The sequence below is a fragment of the Copadichromis virginalis genome, linkage group LG11 (genome assembly GCF_057382275.1).
Source record: "Copadichromis virginalis isolate Kocher_CV1m ecotype Utaka linkage group LG11, C_Virginalis_male_GT1.1, whole genome shotgun sequence".
Taxonomy (NCBI): domain Eukaryota; kingdom Metazoa; phylum Chordata; class Actinopteri; order Cichliformes; family Cichlidae; genus Copadichromis; species Copadichromis virginalis.
This window is the reverse complement of record NC_140628.1, coordinates 14,255,277-14,278,159: the sequence shown is the minus strand read 5'-3', so window position 1 is coordinate 14,278,159 and position 22,883 is coordinate 14,255,277. Positions and strand designations below refer to the sequence as shown.

At 44.2% G+C, this 22,883-nt stretch overlaps 1 protein-coding gene across 3 annotated transcripts in view; it reads left to right on the top strand.

Moving 5' to 3' along the window:
• LOC146698207 (CUB and sushi domain-containing protein 3-like) overlaps window positions 1–22,883 on the top strand; it is a 259,780-nt gene that overhangs the window by 53,607 nt on the left and 183,290 nt on the right. For all 3 annotated transcript variants that reach the window (XM_085473236.1, XM_085473239.1, XM_085473238.1), the window contains exon 4: window positions 15,931–16,125. In XM_085473236.1, the coding sequence (XP_085329362.1) occupies window positions 15,931–16,125 (195 nt within the window). The remainder of the gene's footprint in view (window positions 1–15,930; window positions 16,126–22,883) is intronic.

Below are 22,883 nucleotides of genomic sequence, written 5' to 3'. Positions count from 1 at the left end.
CATGGACCCCTTTAGACTTTCTACTATATAAGTTTAAAAGAATGTTTCAAGTTGGCATCATAATATGAGAATGCAATATATTGCTCCCAATGTTTCATTTAGCAGTCTCAAAGAAAATGCAATCAACCTGAAATTCTTTGTGCCTTCTTTAGAAAGTAATTAATATTTTTTAGTATTATTTAATTTTTTTAACCTTATACAATAAGTAAAGCTACAGTGTATGGTAGGTGAACAAATGGTCACTGTAGCATTAGATCTGTTTAAGCATTAGTATTTTACCAGCAGTAGTTGGCATTTTCTCAAGATAATTTAAAAAAAAAGTCACACATGCTTTATTAACAGTGCATTATATTTGTACTTTATTTTTTATATTGCATTCATTACATATCATACATCATTACAGAGGAATGTGTTTATGAAAACCTGTGGGGAGAAGAGGATTAGTGATTGGATTAAAAAACACCCAAACTTTAAAAATCCTGGAAATTAACATTAGAAATGTGACTTCAGCATTAGGGTCTCTAATACACTGCTCTATATCCCTCTCCATCTGTTTATCCATTCATATATCCATCTGATAACTCAGTTTATATGTGTGTAAAAATGCCTTTTTGATTCCAGGTTTACCAAACAGATGGTACGTACCAAAAATAGTAATTTTATTTGATTGTGTGATCAGTTCCCACGAATGAAGTCTTATAACCCTTTCTACACGAGAACTGTGGATTAAATACTGTAGTTGTTGTGAATGCAGTTATGTAACGGGTTTTTGTTCTGTTTTTAACCATAAAAATCTGTACGTCTTTGAAAAACATTGTACAACTACAGTGTCTCATGTATTTTTTAACAAATGGAAAAAACATCAAAAGAAAAACCTACACATTTGACCACTATATTACTTTGGGGGGCATTATATTGACATGGTTTGAAACCACCTGTCTTTTCTATTCTGATGAGAGTTGTGGAGTGGTGTTGAGATAAGATGACAAGGAAATGTTGGCTGACATATGTGAATATAAAAAAATTATGTGAATTATATGCTATTACATTATCAGTCACTAAAAGTCAATGTTTATATGCTTGGTCCTTGTTTACAATTGACTAGCCAAAGGACACAATTTTTTTTTTTTACAATTTTGGTGTTATTAATTTAATTCACACTCTTTTTGCTAGCAAACTGATTATTTAGAACAATAAACCCCCAAAACAAAAAAAAAAATAAAAAAACTAAGTACACTTTTCTTGCTTCTTTAGGCCTTAAGAGGATAAGTAGCAGCCAGACCTATCGTGTCTATAAAAGCAGACGTTTTGGCAGCTTGCTGGTCTAGAGCATTGTGGGAAAATCACTCCAAGGTCAGATCATGCAATACTCAACAAAAAAATAAATAAAATATGTACAAACACCTCATACCAACTGCCAAGCATGGAGGTGGAGAGGTGATGATTCGGGGCTTTTCTGCAGCTGTAGCCGTAGGAGTTTGCCATGAATTCCTCTGTATATTAAAGTGTTTTAGAGTCAAATGTGAGGCCATCCGTCCAACAGCTACAGCTTCACTGAAACTGGCTCATGCAACAGGCAAATGATCTTAAGTGCACCATCAAGTCTACAACAGAAAGTCTGAAAAAGAATAGGAGTAAGTGTTGCATCGACCCAGTCAAACTCCAGATATCAAGTCAACTGAAATGCTGTGGTGGGACTTTAAGAGAGGTCTTTAATAAACAAAAGGCAAAGGACTGTATGGAGTCCTATGAAGGCTCTTTTTAACATGTCTGTAACTGTCCATCCATCCATTCGCTTCCGCTTCTCCTTTTCAGGGTCGCGGGGGGCGCTGGAGCCTATCCCAGCTGTCATAGGGCAAGAGGCAGGGTACACCTTGGACAGGTTGCCAGTCTGTCGCAGGGCCAACACACAGGGACAGACAACCATTCACACTCACATTCACTCGCACATTCACACCTAGTGGCAATTTGGATTATCCAATTAACCTATCCCCACAAGCTGCATGTCTTTGGATGGTGGGAGGAAGCCGGAGTACCCGGAGAGAACCCACGCAAACACGGGGAGAACATGCAAACTCCACACAGAAAGACCCCGGCCTGATGGTAGAATTGAACTCAGGACCTTCTTGCTGTGCGGCAGCAGTGCTAACCACCGTGCTGCCCTGTCTGTAACTGCTCAACTTTTTTTTTTTTTTTTTGTCTGTAACTGCTCAAGAAAAAAAAATTGCTTATTGTCCTGCAAACTGGTTTGAAAGAAAAGTACAATTTAGCCACGCTGGATGTGTGCTGGAGAAACACTGGGAAGAAATTCGGATTCTCCAATAAAACTGAAATATATCCCAGAAAATGATGTTAAAAAAAAACCTACAGGATGGAATAGCTCATTACAGTGGTTAATGACAACTTACAGTTTATCTTTATCAAAAAAAGTCCTTCCAGGTATCCTCAGAATATAATAATCAGACTCTGTCATTGAGAAGAAGTGGGTAGACCTTGTAATTTCTAGTGCGTGGCTTCTTGATTGATATTTACCGTAATTGTCGGGCTACAAGCCGCTACTTTTTGCACAAGCTTTGAACCCTGTGCCTTTTAGTCAGGTGTGGCTTTTCTATGGATTGTCCATGATTTTTGTCATATCGTAAGACGATTTGTTTTGTTTGTTCCGCTGTTGTACGGCACTACGTTGCCTGGCGGAAGGGCATGTGATCAGACACACACTATCGGGGTTCAAGAGTGGTATGTTGGTCACATGTTCATCCGCCAGGCAACATAGTGCCGTACAAGTAGCGCCATCTCTTTCCTGACAATTCCCTTTGTGCATATTCTCTTACATATGATAAGTCATTATTGAAACACCTGCGGCTTTTAGTCAGGTGCGGCTAATGTATGTACAAAACAGGATTTTCCCCTGAGTTTAGCTTGTGCGGCTAATATTCAGGTGCGCTTTGTAGTCCGGGAAATACGGTAGCTTTAAGAAGGGGATAATGGCAACAAAGTGTTTAAAATATGCATATCCCTAGTTCCAAAAAGGTTGTAAGGCTGTGTAAAATTCTAATAAAAATAGAATGCAATGATTTCCAAAAAAACCCATCTTTTGTTCACAAAAAACAAATAAAAGAAAGACATTTTAAGAATAAAATGGCTCATTTTGAAATTGTTGGCAGAAACATGTCTCAAAAAATGTCTGAAAGAAGTTGGTAAGCAGCCATGTTTATCCGTCTTCTTTTAACAACACTCCATAAACATCTGGCAACTGAGGAGAATGGCTGCTGTGTTTTTGGGAGACGAATATTATCTCATTCTTGCCTCATACAGAATTCTAATTGACCAACATTTTTGGGTGTTCTTTGCCATAGTTTTCGTTTCATGATACACCAAATGTTTTCAGATAGTGAAAGCTCCGGAAGGCAGGCAGCTGGTTTAGCACCCAGACTCTTCTACTGTAAAGCCAAATTGTTGTAATAGGTGCAGTAAGATGTTTATAATCGTCTTGCTGAAATATGTAGGCCATTCCCTGAAAAAGACATCATCTGGATGGGAGCATATGTTGCCCTATAACATGTATATACTTTTATGGGGCCTTTGCTAGATGTATAAGCTGCCAATTCCATAGGCACCAATGCACCCCCATACCATCAGAGATGCAGGCTTTCAAACTGAGTGCTGATAATGAGCAGTTAACAAGATTTCCCTTCTCCTCTTTAGTCTGGAGGATGTAATGTCTGCGTTTTCAAAAAAAGAATTTCAAATTTCATTTTGTGGGGCCACAGAACAGTTTTCCACTTCCTCACAGTGCATTTTCAATGAGCTTTGGCCCAGAAAGACAGCAGTGTTTCTTTATCATATTTACATATGGCTTCTTCTTTGCATGTCAGAGCTTTAACCTGCATTTGTGGATTGAACTGTGTTCACAGAAAATGGTTTCTAAAAGTGTTCCTGAGCCCATGCAGTGATTTTCATGACAGTAGCATGCCAGTTTTTAATGTAGTGCTGCCTGAGGGTTTGACGATGAGGGGGCATTCAATATTGATTTTTTTAGCCTTGTGCCTTGCACACAGAGATTTCTGCAGATTCTCAGAATCTTTTGATATTATGTACTGTGGATGATGAGCTGTTCACAGTCTTTGCAATTTGCATTAAGTCACATTACTTTGAAATTGTAACATAATTTACGGACTGTTTTTTGGGGGGGCTAAACCTCTGTATATCTTTACATCTGACTAACTCTGCCTGTCTAAGATGCTCCTTTATACGGAATCAGGTTACAAACCTCTTGCCAATTAGTTCCAGAGGTTCAGCCCAATGTTTCCATCCAGGACATAAAAAAGAAAAAAAAATCATTTGTTATTCAAGTTCAGTGCCTTAGATCACTCACTGTGAGATTATTTGAAGGGTACAACATTTAAATTCTGAGTTTTAATTTAACTTGGGTTACATTCATAAAAATGACTGTGTAGTAGATATCCCATTAACACAGCACTCAAAATGTAGGAGTTCAGAAGTAACTGATAGCTACATGTCATATTTAATATTATGTGAGAATCTTTTTCTTCTTTTACTATAGCCACCTTTATCTCACGGTGGATTCTTACTGCGTTTAAATTGGTCTAATGTATCTTAGTCAGAGTGAGATCAAGTGATTAAAGAAGAATATTCACACAGAGGATCTGTTTGATTTGCAGATATGTTTATGGCTCATGTTCAGCTGAATATTAAAAACTGTCCTCAGCTGAATATTAAAAACTGTCCACAGCTGAATATTAGCATGATCCCAACACTCTGGTGGCAGCACCCATATGAAAAAGATAATTAAAAATGATGATTTATACTGGAGTTTTTGCATTAGTTAAGGCTGTTTTTGTAAAAGATTGTGGTCATAAAAATAATTTGATAAACATGCAATATTTGTCTATGAAAGGTTAATAACCTAACAAAATGTGCAAGGAAAAACAGGAAAGCCAATAAACTCTGATCTTTACAAAGACACCATGCCTACAATAACTTATTTTCTTTTACCGTAATGTTTAACAACACTGTTATTTCACAGAGAAGCTGGTCTGATATCAAGCATATACAAAGTACACCAGCAATATATAGCAGTAGCTATGCACAGCCATCATTAGAGCCAGATTTTCAACATATCTTGCAGATAAAGCACTGACAGCTGACACAGTTAGTATTCACAGGCAAAGCAAGGGAATCAACTAATTAACTAACAACTAATAATCAGCTAATGTGCATTTAGTACTGCTGTTTGGAGGCAGTGCATGAAAAAGTATGTGTTACTTGTTGTTGCACTCATGCATAGTGCCTGACAATTAGAAAAACAAAATTATAAAAAATATGCCACTGGTGTAGTAGTTCTCTTTCATAGCATTTGTTTCGTGTCTCACTATGGGAACGCCTCCTGCGTGACCTCATCAGAAGCTCAAATACCATTACGCCAGCCCTTACAGGCTGGCTAGGTGACGCCCATGTCAGGAGGGGCCAGTGCCTCCCTATATAATAGGCTGACATAGCATCAGATGTCATTCAAAAACCTCTTCTCGCTTCTCACAGAAGCCTGTAGACAACTGTGCTATTGGGTGTTAAAGCTCAACTGTCCACAGACTCGAGTGAACAACTCAGTCGCTGGGCGCTTTGTTCCCAGCTTTTCAGTTGTCCACTAGCATACAAGCAGTAGTAATACTGTTCTGTAGCTAGTGCTGGTGCCAAGTTGCAAGTAGCAATACCCTTTGACGCTAGCGGTTTTACACATTAGGTAGCAATACCTGTAGAAAAGTAGCAACACTTTTCACCCCACGTTATCGAGGAATAGCAATATTCTCCGCACTCAGTGTCAGTCTCGCTAACGTGTGCAACCCTCTAGCTAACCATGGCTACGACTGCCAACGAAGTTGCAAAACTCTGTCCTTGCGGAAGAAGATTTCTGCCTGGGATACACACCCCGTGTGTGCGGCATGCCTGGGTTTATCTCACGCTCAGGCTGCCTTGACGCCCGCACAAGACTGTATCCACTGCGCGGCTTTCCCACGCAAACTACTCCGCCGCAGGCTAGCTCGCCAGACTAACCTGTTGGGTGGCGACCCTTTGCTGTGGGAGGCTGCTGCGGCGCAAGGAGAAACTGAGATGCCCGATGATTTGGCCGCAACGCCAGGGCCGAGCTGGGCAGAGGCAGACCCTCAGCCCATCGCGGCCGCTTTCCTGTCGCTGGAGGCACACGGAGATCGTGAGTTTTTCCCCGATGCTGGAGTCACCTGGGGAGGAGATGCCAACGAGGACGGAGATGAGTCGGCTAACTCGGAGCTCCTGCTGTCTGACAACGGCGAGGAGGAAGATTCCACCTCCCTGGCTAGCATCAGCTGGGCTGCAAAGCCCTCGGCTACCGGCGAGCTTGAAAAACCGACATCGCCATCTCCCCTGGATCTCGACATGCAAGCGTGCAGCTGCTAGCCTCAACATCCCGTGGCCCGCCATACAAACAGAGGTTGTAAAGTCTCATTTTGACAGAAAGAAATTGCCGAAGGCGAAAAAGACGGGGAAGCATGTGTTGCCTGTTTTCCCGGAGCTACTCGATGAGATAGCGGTGACGTGGAAAGCAAAACCTTACAGTGAGAAACACCCCATTGTGGGGAGCTCCCTGCTGGATTGTGAGGCGATGGAGTCTATCAACCTCCGCCATCTTCACCCGAAGACGTCTCTGCCCTCATTGGCCCCATCTCTCCCCTCCAAAGCAGACCGCTTCCAGTCTTACAGCCTTACAGATAAGTGCTACAAAACAACGCCTCCTCTATGCTAATGGCTTGAGCTAGAAGAGGACATGACAACTAAACCAGATACTACAGTGTGGGAAGAAATCTGCGTTATAACTGACCATGTCCTCCGCCTCCACAACTGGGAGAGCCATGGGCCTCATGGTTCTTCAGGAGCAACCACGCTGGCTCAGGCTCACCAACCTGACGACCAAGGAGAAAGAGGAACTCCTCGACACCCCTGTCGTCCCTCAAGGTCTCTTCAATGCGGCTGTTACAGCCATTCAGAAGAGATGTGAGGAGAAAAAGAGAGATGATGAGGCTCTGAAACTCTGCCTGCCGAGGAGGGCCCAGCACGCCACGCTAGCAGCACCGCGCCAGTCATTCGCGTAGGCAGCGTCTTGCCCCGTCCCCGCTTTAGGGTTCCCAAAGTGCCTAAGACGCAGGCAGCCCCCCAGGCTGCCGGGGCGCCTAAGAATCCATGGACTCGGAAACAGTCTCCCCAGGTTCAGCCCCTCCTCCTCCCCCCGCTGTCGCGATCGTGAGGAGGAAGAAGCGGCCGGCCTGACAGCCTCTCCTCTAGGCGGGAGCAAACCCAGTTTCCCCCCTTCATGGGCCGCCCTGCCGCCTCCCAGCTCCGTTCCAGAGCAAGTTCAACGGGACATGTTCCACACGGAGTGCTTAACTCAGGCCGGCGTTCCTGTCACCGGACCCGCCAGAGGGAAAGAGAGCCAAAGTTCGCAGTGTTGTTTCACAAGCACTTGTTTCGTGCATTCTGTATTAAAAAAGCCCCGACACGCGCATCTAGGCAGTTTGCCGAGGGCGCTGTTGAGTGTTGCAAAACACATGAAAAAAACGGAGCAACGTCTGCCATAACGCAGCCCGTGGAGACTCGCGTTTCCACGGCTGTGATGATGCAGATGAGCCCGTGACCTCGTTCGCCTGTGACAGAGGTGATGGGACACCGAAATGGCGTATGTTTCGCGCTGCGACCACAAGGGGGTGGCAAAACGCCATCTTCGGTGGAGTGGCCAGTGAGGCCGAAGGTTGTCGGCACATGTTCCCCTATAGAACTGCCGGCCTTTTGCCCACCGCCTTTCTCCTCAGAGGAGCAACAGCGACTGCATACCTTGTGTCCAGTCTGTGCTCTGCGCATTTAAATGGACCGAAACCAGAGTGTCAGACAAAGTGACCAGCTGTTCGTGTCCTGGGCTAAACCACATATGGGAAAGCCTGTGTCTAAACAGCGCCTCTCCCAATGGATAGTAGGAGCAATTGCCCTGGCCTATACTAGCAGGGGCCTTCAGCCCCCTGCTGGTTTGCGTGCGCATTCCACTAGAGGTCTGGCAACCTCATGGGCTCTCTTTAGGGGACTTTCTATTCAGGAGGTGTGTGCAGCTGCATGCTGGACCTCACCTAATACATTTGCTAGGTTTTACAGGTTAGATGTGACGGCACCTAACCTAGCGCATTCAGTCCTCAGTGCAGGCTCTTCCCGGGTGGGGGCTTCTCCCCTGTGAAGTGCTGTTGGGGTCAGTTGTCATCTTAACAGGCATGTCTGGCAATCCGGGAGTCAGTATTTCTCCCATAGTGAGACACGAAACGAATGCTATGAAAGAGAACTTAAGGTTATGTATATAACCCCGGTTCTCTGAGTAGCATGAGTGAGTGTCTCACCAGACCGCCCTCCTTGCTATGGAAGCGAGGAAGAGGTGGGCTTGTTTTGAATGACATCTGAGGCTATGTCAACCTATTATATAGGGAGGCACTGGCCCCTCCTGACTTGGGCGTCACCTAGCCAGCCTGTAAGGGCTGGCGTAATGGTATAGGGCTTTGGAGTTGACGTCACGCCGCAATGCATTGTGGGAGCGCGGCACCATTTTCGGGGTCTACGAATCAAAACAAACACACTGTGTTGGAACGACGATTACAAGATGCTTAAAAGCAGCTCAAAAGAGAATGGACTGTATAGAGACCGATTTCGTTCAGAGGCGAAGCGGCGGTACCTGCAGAAAATAGCGTGCATAGGAAATGTGGACCCGTATGAAATACGCCGTACAAGTCGTCATTCAAACAAAGGTAAGTCAGCTCGAGTACTGCGAGTAAAATGCGTTTGATTTCCCTGCAAACATTCACATTAGTGCAGCATAAATTTATTCATGAGGGGAAATTACAGTGAGAACACGTGGAGGCTGTTAGGTGGATAACATAGTGAGTTCAGTGCATTGATGTGACATTGTCCTGAAGGATTTAGTTATTCTCTATGGTTAAAGAAATTGCAATGATTTATTAATGTTTATTATAAATAATCCTAATTATGCATCTTGCTTCCATATTTGTATCTTGTGTCACTAAAAATACATTTTATTTTAATTTTATACATTAATTAATGACCTGCAGAATCTCCTTATCATATTAAGTGACTCTTAATTGTCACTTTATGCGTTCTCCATCTCTACAGTGATGACATCCTTGCATTACATACTTTAGGTTCATTTTCTGCAGGCAGGTTTCTGACAGAGAACAGGCAGATTTACACTATAACATGTAGATGGACACACAAAGAAATGAAAAATTACATGTATGTGCTAACTTTCTAAACACTTTGTTACATTTATGATAAAGTAGATAAAACACATTTATGTCGGCCTTGGCTCATAGTTCTTGTCTTTAAATGAACTTTGTGTGTGTTTCAGGTACTGCACTCTCAAAGACTGAATGAACCAGCATTGCAGCCATGGGTCACTGTGAGCATCACAGGGAAGGTTGAAGCCGCCCACTGCACCTGTAAGGCCGGAGTCGCGGAGACCTGCACCCACGTCACTGCTCTTCTGTTTAAAGTAGAAGCAACAGTGTTGATCTGTGGCACAAGGACTGTTACAGATGAACCTGCATACTGGGTTTTGCTGGGTAATGTGACCAAGATACAGCCAGAGGTTGGCCATAAGATAGACTTCTCCTCTTCAGCTGCCCAAAAAAAGGCTCTTGATCAAAACATAAACAGACCATCCGTAGTGACAGGTAAAAGGAGCCGTCCTCAAAAAAGAAAAATCCCACCTGCTACTGTGGAGGAGTTGTCACTGCTATAATGCCATAATGTTTTATCTAGGGGTCTAGATTTATGCCTGTAGTGCACTGGTGTGTAAATAATTTGCATTTCCTGAATATGTACTGACTGAGTATCACTGTTCAAAAGTTGAATAAAGAAACAAACTAATTTTTGCTCTTTTTTTTTTTTTTTTTAAATAAAACCACTTTATAGAACATGACATCAGTTACAATGTAAAATCATCTATAGTTTACAAATGACAAAATGTTTACATAAAATCATGACAGTGTTTACATGATATCACCCACTACTAACATTACTTTATTTACTGTATCTTTTGAAAAAAATACCGCTATATATATAGCACAAGACTTAAGAATATTTAACAGGAGCAGGTTTCATTTTCCCCTGGTTTTACTACCACACTGTTCACCAAAACGCAGCAAACCTTCACCATCTTATCCAGAAGGGTCACCTCTTCACCCTCACATGGAAGAAGTAATCTGATTGGCATGGTGGTATGTTTGAAGCAGGTCCCTTGTGTAGTGCTGGAACCCAGTCATGATGTTTCATCCATTTCATAGGCTGGTTTGCTGCAATAATGCCAAATAATTAGCAACTCTAATAAATAGAAGGTAGTTCTGCAAAATCACTCAGTAGGATGTTTGTTATAATTTGCTATGAGCTCAGAGTGCATCAAAAATAAAACTAATAGGCTATAAAGAGTGATATGAACATATTTAGAACTTACCGGAATGAAAATGTCAGGAGCATCAACAGATATTTGGAGATGGAAGAGAACTGGATATCAGCTCGTCTCACAGCTCCTATCCAGGCTAGACGCCTTCGTTTGGTAACATCGATACACGAGCTGCCTCATGTTGCTTCCAGGTTGGGAAAGAATGAAAAGACAAACTGTCATGGTCCTGGGTCGGTGACCCAGTGTTTTTGGTTATGTACTTTTGATAGTTTTGTATTTTCTAGCATTTAGTGGTGTTCCCTCTGGTTGATGTCTTCCCTGCTTGTGCATTTCCTTAGTGTAGTAAGTCTCTGTGTTTAGTCCGCGTCTTTGAGTCTGTGTCATTACGTGTATGTGTTTCCTGTTTTACTTTGAAGGGCTCTGTCTTATGTCAGTGTGTTCTGTTTACGTTTCCCCTGCCTTGTCAGTTATCATGTATTCCAGGTGTGTTCCCCTCCTGTTTCCCATCCCCTGATTCCTGGCATGTGTATTTATAGTGTGTGTTACCGTGTCCTCGTTGCTGGTTCGGCTGTGTTGTTTCCCCTCGGTCTCCCTGCATGTATTTCCCCGGACCTCCCTGCACCGTCATTCCTGGTTTGTGTGTTAGTTTACCCAGTTTAGGTTTCAGTTTCATGTTCCTAGCGCCTTTGTTGTTTGCATTTTTGTTGTTAATAAACACTCACCTGCACCAGAGCTGCCGCCCTTTTGGTCCTATATATTTTCCACACGGCTTGCCCCCGCAAACCGTGACAGAACGAACCAGCCACCATGGACCCAGCGGCAGTCAATCCGTCCGAGGAGCTCCAGGATGACATCGGCTACAATGTGGAGATCCTCCTCGGGCTGTGGCTGGAGAATCCTCCGCACGAGCTTCGCCTCGCCGTGGAAGGTCGGCTACAACGGCTCTTTTCCGGCCTGCCATGGCTACTAAATTCACTTCCTCCGACCATACAGGCTTTTCTCCGGCACACACCCCACCTTCTCTCAGCCACTCCTGCCTCGCTGCCCGACTCGCCGGATGTGATCTTGCCCGGCCCGTCGGAGCCGTCTGCGGGGAGGAGACGCCGATCGCGCCGCAAGCGCGCCACCCCACAGCTGGATGTTCGGACATCTAATTCGCCGGCTGTGGTGAATGAGGACTGTTTTCCATTTGCGGACTGTATGACTGTTCATTCAGGGGCGGTGTTCTGTGCGGCAGATGACTTTGTGAACAGCATATCAGCTCCCCCGCAGCCACTCTTAGCCCAGTCAGCTCCCCCGCAGCCAGTGCCACCCTCAGCTCAGTCTCCAGTGCCACCCTCAGCTCAGTCTCCAGTGCCACCCTCAGCTCAGTCTCCAGTGCCACCCTCAGCTCAGTCTCCAGTGCCACCCTCAGCTCAGTCTCCAGTGCCGCCTGTAGCGCAGGCCCCAGTAGCTCCCGTGCCGCCTGTAGCGCAGGCCCCAGTAGCTCCAGTGCCGCCCGTAGCGCAGGCCCCAGTAGCTCCAGTGCCGCCCGTAGCGCAGGCCCCAGTAGCTCCAGTGCCGCCCGTAGCGCAGGCCCCAGTAGCTCCAGTGCCGCCCGTAGCGCAGGCCCCAGTAGCTCTGGCTCCAGCATTACCGGTTCCACCCGTTCACTCCGTGCAGGGAGAAAGCCTAAGTCCTACTCAAGGTGCTTTTCATGATTCAGCCGCCATTGGCACTGTTTGCCGCTCCAGGGCTTCCCCAGAGGCTAGGTCCCAGTCCTCAGCTGATTCTGGACCCCTGGAGTTTAAGCAGCCACCTGGGAAGTGCCCCGTGTCAGTGCTGTCTGAGCAGGGCCAGTGCTCAGCACAGCACCCATTTCCTTCATGTCTGCCAGTGGACTCCATGCCTGCTGGCTTTGTGATGGCTTCTGCTGGAGGGTCCAAGGGGCCCGTCCAGCCTTCGTCTCGTATCTCCGCTGGAGGGTCCGAGGGACTGCTCCGGCCTTCGTCTCGTATCTCCGCTGGAGGGTCCGAGGGACTGCTCCGGCCTTCGTCTCGTGTCTCCGCTGGAGGGTCCGAGGGGCCCGTTCAGCAACCTTCCTCGTCAGCTGGGGGTTCAGGAGAACCGCACCAGCACCATGCCACATCAGCTGGAGGGCCCGAGGAGCCCATCCAGCCACCATCTGCTACGCCAGCTCCAGCCTGTGCTTCGTCAGCTGCAGCTCCAGCCTGTGCTTCGTCAGCTGCAGCTCCAGCCTGTGCTTCGTCAGCTGCAGCTCCAGCCTGTGCTTCGTCAGCTGCAGCCTCAGAGCCTTCGTCAGCTGCAGCCTCAGAGCCTTCGTCAGCTGCAGCCTCAGAGCCTTCGTCAGCTGCAGCCTCAGAGCCTTCGTCAGCTGCAGCCTCAGAGCCTTCGTCCTCGTCTGGTCCGGCCTCATCAGAGTCTTCGTCCTCGTCTGGTCCAGCTGCCTCTGCCTGTGCTTCTGCTACGTCTGGTCCGCCTGGTCCTGCGGCCGCCTGTGCTTCTGCTACGCCTGGTCCTGCGGCCGCCTGTGCTTCTGCTACGCCTGGTCCAGCCTCTGCCTGTGCTTCTGCTACGCCTGGTCCAGCCTCTGCCTGTGCTCCTGTTACGCCTGGTCCTGCCTCTGCTTCAGCGTCGCCTGGTCCTGTGCCCTCCAAGCCTCGGCCGGTGCGCCTGACACTTGGGCGCCGCCGCTGCCTTCCGCGCGGCCGGCCCCCTGATCGCCATCGCCTGAGTGGCCGCCGCTGCCTTCCGCACGGCCGGCCCCCGGACCGCCATCGCCTGAGTGGCCGCCGCTGCCTTCCGCACGGCCGGCCCCCGGACCGCCATCGCCTGAGTGGCCGCCGCTGCCTTCCGCACGGCCGGCCCCCGGACCGCCATCGCCTGAGTGGCCGCCGCTGCCTTCCGCACGGCCGGCCCCCGGACCGCCATCGCCTGAGTGGCCGCCGCTGCCTTCCGCACGGCCGGCCCCCGGACCGCCATCGCCTGAGTGGCCGCCGTTGCCGTCCGCACGGCCGGCCTCCCGAACTGTATCCACGTCGCCGCCGTTGCCGTCCGCACGGTCGGCCCCCCGAACTGTTTTGGACTCCTGTGCTGTCGGCCCCCTGGACTCTTCTGTTTTGGACTGTTTTTTTTTTTTTTCCTGTGTTTTGGTGTGCTTCGTTTCTTTTGGTTTTGGGCTCGTTTTTTGTTTGTGTCTTTTGGCCTTCTGGTGCTCCGGTTTTGTTTTGCTTCGAGCCCTCCTTCCTGGGCCCCCGCCGCCCGCCCTGGTCGGGTTGTTTTCTGTTTTTTCTGGCTGTTTTTTTTTTTTTTTTGTTGGGCTGTCTGGAGCCAGCCTTTGAGGGGGGGGTACTGTCATGGTCCTGGGTCGGTGACCCAGTGTTTTTGGTTATGTACTTTTGATAGTTTTGTATTTTCTAGCATTTAGTGGTGTTCCCTCTGGTTGATGTCTTCCCTGCTTGTGCATTTCCTTAGTGTAGTAAGTCTCTGTGTTTAGTCCGCGTCTTTGAGTCTGTGTCATTACGTGTATGTGTTTCCTGTTTTACTTTGAAGGGCTCTGTCTTATGTCAGTGTGTTCTGTTTACGTTTCCCCTGCCTTGTCAGTTATCATGTATTCCAGGTGTGTTCCCCTCCTGTTTCCCATCCCCTGATTCCTGGCATGTGTATTTATAGTGTGTGTTACCGTGTCCTCGTTGCTGGTTCGGCTGTGTTGTTTCCCCTCGGTCTCCCTGCATGTATTTCCCCGGACCTCCCTGCACCGTCATTCCTGGTTTGTGTGTTAGTTTACCCAGTTTAGGTTTCAGTTTCATGTTCCTAGCGCCTTTGTTGTTTGCATTTTTGTTGTTAATAAACACTCACCTGCACCAGAGCTGCCGCCCTTTTGGTCCTATATATTTTCCACACGGCTTGCCCCCGCAAACCGTGACACAAACCCTTTTCAAGCTTATTCTCTTGGGGGTCGTGCGATCGAACATTGCAGCGGACCACACAGCAAGAACGAACCATGACTATGCTTTCGCTCCTTTTTCACTTAGACCCCCAAAATGGCGGATCGGGCCAAAATCCTTTCCACGCCCACCCCCGTGACATCACGCTCCAAAGCCCTATTTGAGCTTCTGATGAGGTCACGCAGGAGGCGTTCCCATAGTGAGACACTCACTCATGCTACCCAGAGAACCGGGGTTATATACATAACCTTAAGTTACAGTCTGCACTGTAGACTGCTGTAGATTTTGCCATGTTGTTAGTGTTTTTCAGAGAACACAACAGGGAAGACGACTGAATTAATGGAGTAATATAGATAAACATGACTTTTCTTTCTGTCAGTCAAGGGCTTTTGTTAATACTTGTCAATACTACAAATTTTAGACGCTAAACTTGATGCTGTGATGATTTCTGTGATAATGAATTTATGAAAATGATGCCTACTAAAAACCAAAGCAGCCATTAAAAAGCATACAGCAAAAAATATTATAGTGTGAAGCTGCAATGCCTTCTTTCATGTCCCAGTTTTTATTGTCTTGCTTTTTCTTTTCTTTTAGATTGTACTAATGTAGTTTTTTTAATATGCCACTATTTGATTGCCACTTTCAGATATAATCATGTTATTTAATATATTTTCAATGTGAAGTGATAGAGAAGACTGCAGTACTCCCTGGGCAATATATTTTATTCTATTCTCATATGAAATTCACCTCATCAACCAGAAGTAAACATCTGAGTAGCATTTGCATACAAAGTTTGCTGGTATTGGCTTGCTGTTACCAGAGTATGTAGCTTGTTGTGCAACTCCTAATTTTACTTTGAGCCTCTAATGGAATATAAAATAAAAACCTAACACAGTTTTCTCTTTCCACCAACATACACCTGCCAAATGCATCACATTTGTGCAATAGCAATAATACTAAGTGGAATACACTTTTCTGGCATCGTTGTATTATACTCAATTGTATATAGCATTTGTATTCTATTTTATTCGATTGTATATAGTATTTTATTTTATTTTATTCTATTCTATTGTGTACAGTATCTCATAGATATATTATTCCAGTGTTTTTTCTCTAATTTTTCTATGCAACTTTGCACTGTCCACTGCTGTAACAACACAAATTTCCCACACGTGGGACTAATAAAGGTTATTTTATCTTATCTTATTTCAGAACGAAGCATGCATCTGCAAGTGATGAGATGCTTGCACTTTTGTTTTAGGGACTTTGCATAAGGAAAGTGCCAGTTTGTTCCACTGTATTCAAGAACAGGGTATAGCAATATCTCCAAATGATAGTACAGTAAAATTATTCACATTTGAGTCTAGGGTGAATTGTCCCTTTAACTGTATTTATTAATGCACATCTAATTAAGGGAACCCTGTGACACCAGCATATTTGTATTCTTACCAATGCTCTTTTTCTTTTTTTTTCATGTTCCAGAGTTGAGAAGCAGCTCGTGTGGAAACCCAGGAGTTCCACCCAAAGGCATACTGAATGGAACTCAGTTCAACGTAGGTGACAAGATCCGTTACCGATGTGTCACAGGTTATGTTCTTGATGGGCATTCGCTCCTCACCTGTGTCACCAATGCAGCTGGCGTGTCAGTGTGGGACTTCCCGGTGCCAATCTGCAGAGGTGAGGATACTTGTTATTTGAAATGAGTTACTAATTGCATGTGAGGTGAAGCTTGTCTTTTTCTAACTGTTTTTTTTTCCATCTGGGCAATGTGACTGCGGGATATCATTGGGAATACTTGATTTTATCTACATATTCCCCCAAGAAACTGAAAATAAGTAGGTGATTGGTTTCTTTTGACTCCTCTCATTTGGTTTCCTCGAGTTGCTCAGTGTTAATTGCTTTTTAAAGATTGACAGTTTGATGGCTGTTTTGTCTGGGCTACAGATGTAGCAAAGTCTGGCATAAGTCCTCATTAGCGAAATAAATATATTTGCAATCTGATAGGAGGGAAAAATTTTAATCGTGTAGTGGAAGTTGATTAGAGTCTCCATGGCTCAAAAGGTTAATTAAATATTTATTCCTGTAGAGCAAGCAGCTTGTATATGTTAATACTGTTAGGAGGAGCTGCATATCCACTTGGTTTGTGCAGCTGTATGTGGGCTATACAGTGGGGCAAAAAAGTATTTAGTCAGCCACCGATTGTGCAAGTTCCCCCACCTAAAATGATGACAGAGGTCAGTAATTTGCACCAGAGGTACACTTCAACTGTGAGAGACAGAATGTGAAAAAAAAATCCATGAATCCACATGGTAGGATTTGTAAAGAATTTATTCGTAAATCAGGGTGGAAAATAAGTATTTGGTCAATAACAAAAATACAACTCAATACTTTGTAACATAACCTTTGTTGGCAATAACAGAGGTCAAACGTTTACTATAGGTCTTTACCAGGTTTGCACACACAGTAGCTGGTATTTTGGCCCATTCCTCCATGCAGATCTTCTCGAGAGCAGTGATGTTTTGGGGCTGTCGCCGAGCAACACGGACTTTCAACTCCCGCCACAGATTTTCTATGGGGTTGAGGTCTGGAGACTGGCTAGGCCACTCCAGGACTTTCAAATGCTTCTTACGGAGCCACTCCTTTGTTGCCCGGGCGGTGTGTTTTGGATCATTGTCATGTTGGAAGACCCAGCCTCGTTTCATCTTCAAAGTTCTCACTGATGGAAGGAGGTTTTGGCTCAAAATCTCACGATACATGGCCCCATTCATTCTGTCCTTAACACGGATCAGTCGTCCTGTCCCCTTGGCAGAAAAACAGCCCCATAGCATGATGTTTCCACCCCCATGCTTCACAGTAGGTATGGTGTTCTTGGGATGCAACTCAGTATTCTTCTTCCTCCAAACACGACGAGTTGAGTTTATACCAAAAAGTTCTACTTTGGTTTCATCTGACCACATGACATTCTCCCAATCCTCTGCTGTATCATCCATGTGCTCTCTGGCAAACTTCAGACGGGCCTGGACATGCACTGGCTTCAGCAGCGGAACACGTCTGGCACTGCGGGATTTGATTCCCTGCCGTTGTAGTGTGTTACTGATGGTGACCTTTGTTACTTTGGTCCCAGCTCTCTGCAGGTCATTCACCAGGTGCCCCCGTGTGGTTCTGGGATCTTTGCTCACCGTTCTCATGATCATTTTGACCCCACGGGATGAGATCTTGCGTGGAGCCCCAGATCGAGGGAGATTATCAGTGGTCTTGTATGTCTTCCATTTTCTAATGATTGCTCCCACAGTTGATTTTTTCACACCAAGCTGCTTGCCTATTGTAGATTCACTCTTCCCAGTCTGGTGCAGGTCTACAATACTTTTCCTGGTGTCCTTCGAAAGCTCTTTGGTCTTGGCCATGGCGGAGTTTGGAGTCTGACTGTTTGAGGCTGTGGACAGGTGTCTTTTATACAGATGATGAGTTCAAACAGGTGCCATTCATACAGGTAACGAGTGGGGGACAGAAAAGCTTCTTACAGAAGACGTTACAGGTCTGTGAGAGCCAGAGATTTTCCTTGTTTGAGGTGACCAAATACTTATTTTCCACCCTAATTTACGAATAAATTCTTTACAAATCCTACCATGTGAATTCATGGATTTTTTTTTCACATTCTGTCTCTCACAGTTGAAGTGTACCTCTGGTGCAAATTACTGACCTCTGTCATCATTTTAAGTGGGGGAACTTGCACAATCGGTGGCTGACTAAATACTTTTTTGCCCCACTGTATGTTGCTGCTTTGTAGGGACTGTAGTTTTTTTTTTACCCATTTATCCATCCATCTATGATTTATGTAGCAAATATGAGCACCCTATAGGCTATGAGGAAGCTTCTCAGTCAGTTGTCTAATCACTTTATACTACATAAATTCTCCAAATTGCAAATAACATGAACCTATTATTTATGAGCGAAGAGCAAAAGCCAAAATCAATTTAAAGCGTTAAGATCTTTTAGAACGAAGAGAAGAAGAAAAAAGCGTATCCGTTACGACTCAGTAGTCTTTCTGACTTTTATCAGAATTTCATGTTTTTTATTCTGTTTCCTTATTAGAAAATTCCCAGTACGTATAAAATAAAAATGTTGCCCGAATTCAGAAAGTTGCTGTACATCTTTAATTTGCCTCACCAAGCTCTTCTGCTCATACACCATCAACATGATGATGCTTTTTTTCTGACAGGTGGTTGATGAATGACTGACTTCTATGCTTCACATTATGCAGTTTACCCCTTTCTGTGAGAGCCGTTCCCAGACTGACATAAATAATCCGCTCTTACATATGTAGAAAGCCGCTGTGGTGGTGTGACGTGCGGTAGGAATTGTAGGTCACATTAGACTTTCAAATCTGTCAAAGGATTTTGACAGACAGGTCATAAAAATATTTTCATTTCAATCTTAATTTTTATTTATTATATTGAGCTACATTTGAAAGCTGTATTTAATTTTCAAAAACAACTCAATTACAATAATAACTAATATGCAGAACATTTATGAGAGATTTGAGAGAACAGAGGAACAGAGACTTCAAAGTCACTTCTTTCAACACCACATGAAGCAAATGATTTTCTTTTCCCTAATGACAGCAGAGGCCACTAAAACACCACCGCCATTGTGCCTACGCAGGCAGATATGGAGCTAAATGGACTTAAACTGAATGCTTGCTTGATCGGGGGATATTATTGCTGAATCGATTGTCATTCAGTTTTGCAGCAGACTTTTCACTCCTGATTTTATTCTGCAGACTGAACCTGCACTCTGCTGACACACTGGACACTGAAGCCAGCAGCATAAAACCAGATTTTTAATGTCAGGCAGCATTTTCTCCAGGGACGTGAACAGAAGTTGACAAGACTGTGTAAACATGGGACTTCCAGTTCCTGTTAGCAGGATCATTACCAGGGTGCAAGACTAGCTGCACAGCTGTGTGCCCCATTACGAGCACAGACACACTCTGAGATCGTGAGGGAAAATTCTACGATGCAATCTTGGATGTTAAGAATGAGGCAGATTTTCAGTGCTTTTAGAACAGTTTTCTACAGAGTAATGCATGAAAAATGTAATGTTCTGTTAAATTGCCAGCACTTAGGAAAGCACTAGTTGATATCTCATTGGATATGGGTCCAATCCCGATATAAAAACCAGGATTTAGAGTCATTTTAACAGGCAGATCTAGTTGTTATTTATTTCAGCTCAGTTCCATTTTCATGTCTTTACTATTGCACAGATCAGCAGTGGTGCATTGGATTGCTAACTTGGCATCACAAAGCTAAGTGTCTTTGTATGTCATATTTATAATATGGTGAAGGTTGTACATTTAGCTTTTCATTTACTTTTCCATGTTCCCTTAACCCCAAAGTTACATTTGTGTAAGGAATATTATTTTGAGCCGGGGAAAATCTTTTATTTATTAATTCGTTTTTTAGAGACATAAAAAAAGACGTAGTTCACCATATGCACATAAATATCGGAGGAGGAGGAGAAGGATTACAGGCCATTCCTGTGTGCAGATTTCTGCCTTTCAATGTAACATAATTATCTGCTTTTTTGTTGCTTTGCTGATGTATGAATATGCAGGCTTAGCTTTTTTTTTTTTTTTTAAAAAGTACAGTACCTTACAATATTTGCTGAATTAAAAAACAAAAGCTTCTGACTTCACTTTTCATCCTATAGTCTTCATTAGCTGGATGAAAAGTGTGAAATATTTGAATATTTTATTTTAATACATTGGTAATTTTAGATTACTGGGTCTAAGTCATTCAAAAGTAAAGAGTGAAGAAAAATAGTTATAAAAATGAAGCAAAGGTCTCCCCACTCCATCTGAATGTGAGATTCTAAGAAATCCCAAAGCCAGCAGAGCAAATTTGCTCATGCCAACTCATTCTACAGTGCAAGGCACAGCTAAATGAAAATGGCTCAGCATATGTTTGAAAAATGGCAAGCTTGGAGCAAACAAAAAGCTGCAGATGGAGGGCTCCTTTTCATTTAAGGATGGTGTTAGCTTCTATTGCCACAGGCCAGAAACATCGCTCCTTTCAGGCCCGGGCACTGCTTGAGCCACACTCTCTCTCGTCTAAATCCAGGCCGGCTCCTGTATGTGGGCAGATGGTCCTTTGATCTCGTTTCCTCAGAGATCCTGCCCTTTCTGCTCATCACCTATTGTTTCCCACTAAACACATGGCTGCAGAAAATCTCTCTCCAATCCACTGTTCACCCCTGCCATCTCCCAACACCTTAGTCTTTCAACCAGTTCCCATCTGCTGTTACTTTCTCCTTCTCGTTCACTTTTCTTCCAGTATTCTTCTGCAGCCCTGTCTAACAGCATGGTCAAACATTTTATGCTTGTAGAACCTACAGAAATAATGATGATATGCATCTACTTGGGCATTTTTTTGAGCTTGAGCAGCTGTGGCGCTGACTCGAATTGGATGCTAGATGGGTGGGGAGGTAGAAAGTATCATTTTGGCTGCACCTGAGTGGACAATCACCCCTCTCAAGTTAACTGCTACATGATTTTAAAATCAAACCAACATTGCAGCGCTATCTCATTTTTAAACAGTTTTGGGGAAAATTCTGCTCTGTTTTCGTTTTAGATAACAACGTTATCTAAAATCAAAATACTAAAGTTAATTCATCCTTTGCTATAAGCTTATCTGTACTTCTCAGTTTGTAAGAGACTGTCTGACCCGAACAGCTTCAACAACCGTCCGTCTCAGTTCTGTTTTTACGGTTGATTACTGAGTTTTTACCGGGGAGACGGCGTAGGGATTTCAGCCATGTTTGCTTGAAACACAACACAAAGCTATCAGAACATGCTGCACGGCTGGCTACATTGATTATAAATGTGAACATTATACCATACTATGAGGAATAGCAGACGGGGTTTCTGCCAGTGTATTACAAGCCCAGGGGGCTGCTAGGGCTAAGCATTTTTTTATGCAAGGCTAAGGATTTTTTAAATAAGTTAGTGAATGTATCTTATTAACCTACTGTTGCCATTAGCTGTTTTACGTCCAAAAATCTATAAAGAAAATTTAAAAAGGAAATAAAGAGAAGCAGACATATGATTTAACCTTATACTGTTTTACCTGTTCCACTGATATCTGTCCACTAATCATGGATTTTGGCTTTAGCTGTCTTTGCCTTATCCAAACAACGATAATTGTGATTCAGTGCTCTCTTGGTGGCAAAAGCTGTAAAAGTGAAAAATAACTATGTTTTTCTCTGTGTCTCTGTTGCTACCTACTGATGCACCTAGGCCAGCAAAGCTCCGCTTTTCTGTCTATGACTCACATTGTGCGTTATCCAACCTTGCACACCTCTCCACCAACACCACCTGGATAAGCAAAATTAGAAAAGTGCAAGAAGATGACCAATACCAACCTCCAATGCAAATGCTGCGTGTAAAGATGGCTAATGAATCTTTGTAGAAACCAAATTTGACCAACATTAAACGTCATTACTTACGAGCGTGGAATTATCAGATATGAGAATATTTGCCTTAATTAAATTAAAATTGGTCACTGCAGTGTTAACCCTGAGGGCGCAACATAGAAGATGGAGAAATTACCACAATTTTCTTTTGCTCAATATCTCTGCAAGTCAGACTATCAACACACTAACATCACATTTCTTTATTTCTTTTATTGAGATCAATAGAATTTATAGCTTAGACAATATGTAGCTGTTGCCAGATCTGAAGGAATCCCACAAAAAATCTTCATTCTCCATTTAGTTCCTGTGAAGCTAACATATTGCTACTATAGTTATTTTTCCATATAGATGAATTATAAGTATGTGTTTAGCAGCTAGCACTGCCTTTTTTAAAGAAACAATAATGTGTGAAACAGTCACAGAGAATCAGAGCTAAGTAGATATGAGTGGGATTGCATAAAAGTCAAAGGTGCTGAAGGATTGATGTAAAAGAAAAAAGAATAAACTCCAAGCAGAGAGGCTGTTAGATGGAGAATTAATGGCTCTTCTAATTGTGAGTTACTGCTTCTCCTCCCAATTGCCCGTTTTGATTCCTTCAGTCTAAATTGTCTCAGGACATTCATTAAACCAGGCGGTGAGACAGCAAACAGGGGCAGCATGGCAACAGGAGAATATGGTCTATTGATACACTGTCATTCTTGCTGCCAGCAACTGTCTAACAGAATAAAAAATTAGGCCACAGAAAACCTTGCTTCTTTAAAACATTTTTGTGCCAAATAACGTGAGTAGACGGGACTAAACACAGTTCTTCCTGTCATACCTTTTCAACTCTCTACTATGCAAAGTGGGACTTCTCCACTTGCCCTTGGCAGGATTTTTCAGCTCAGCTGAGTGCTAGGTTGTCCTCTACAGTTGGAATTGATTTGAGAATAGCCCAGTATCTCCACCAAAAGCTGCTGCTAAAA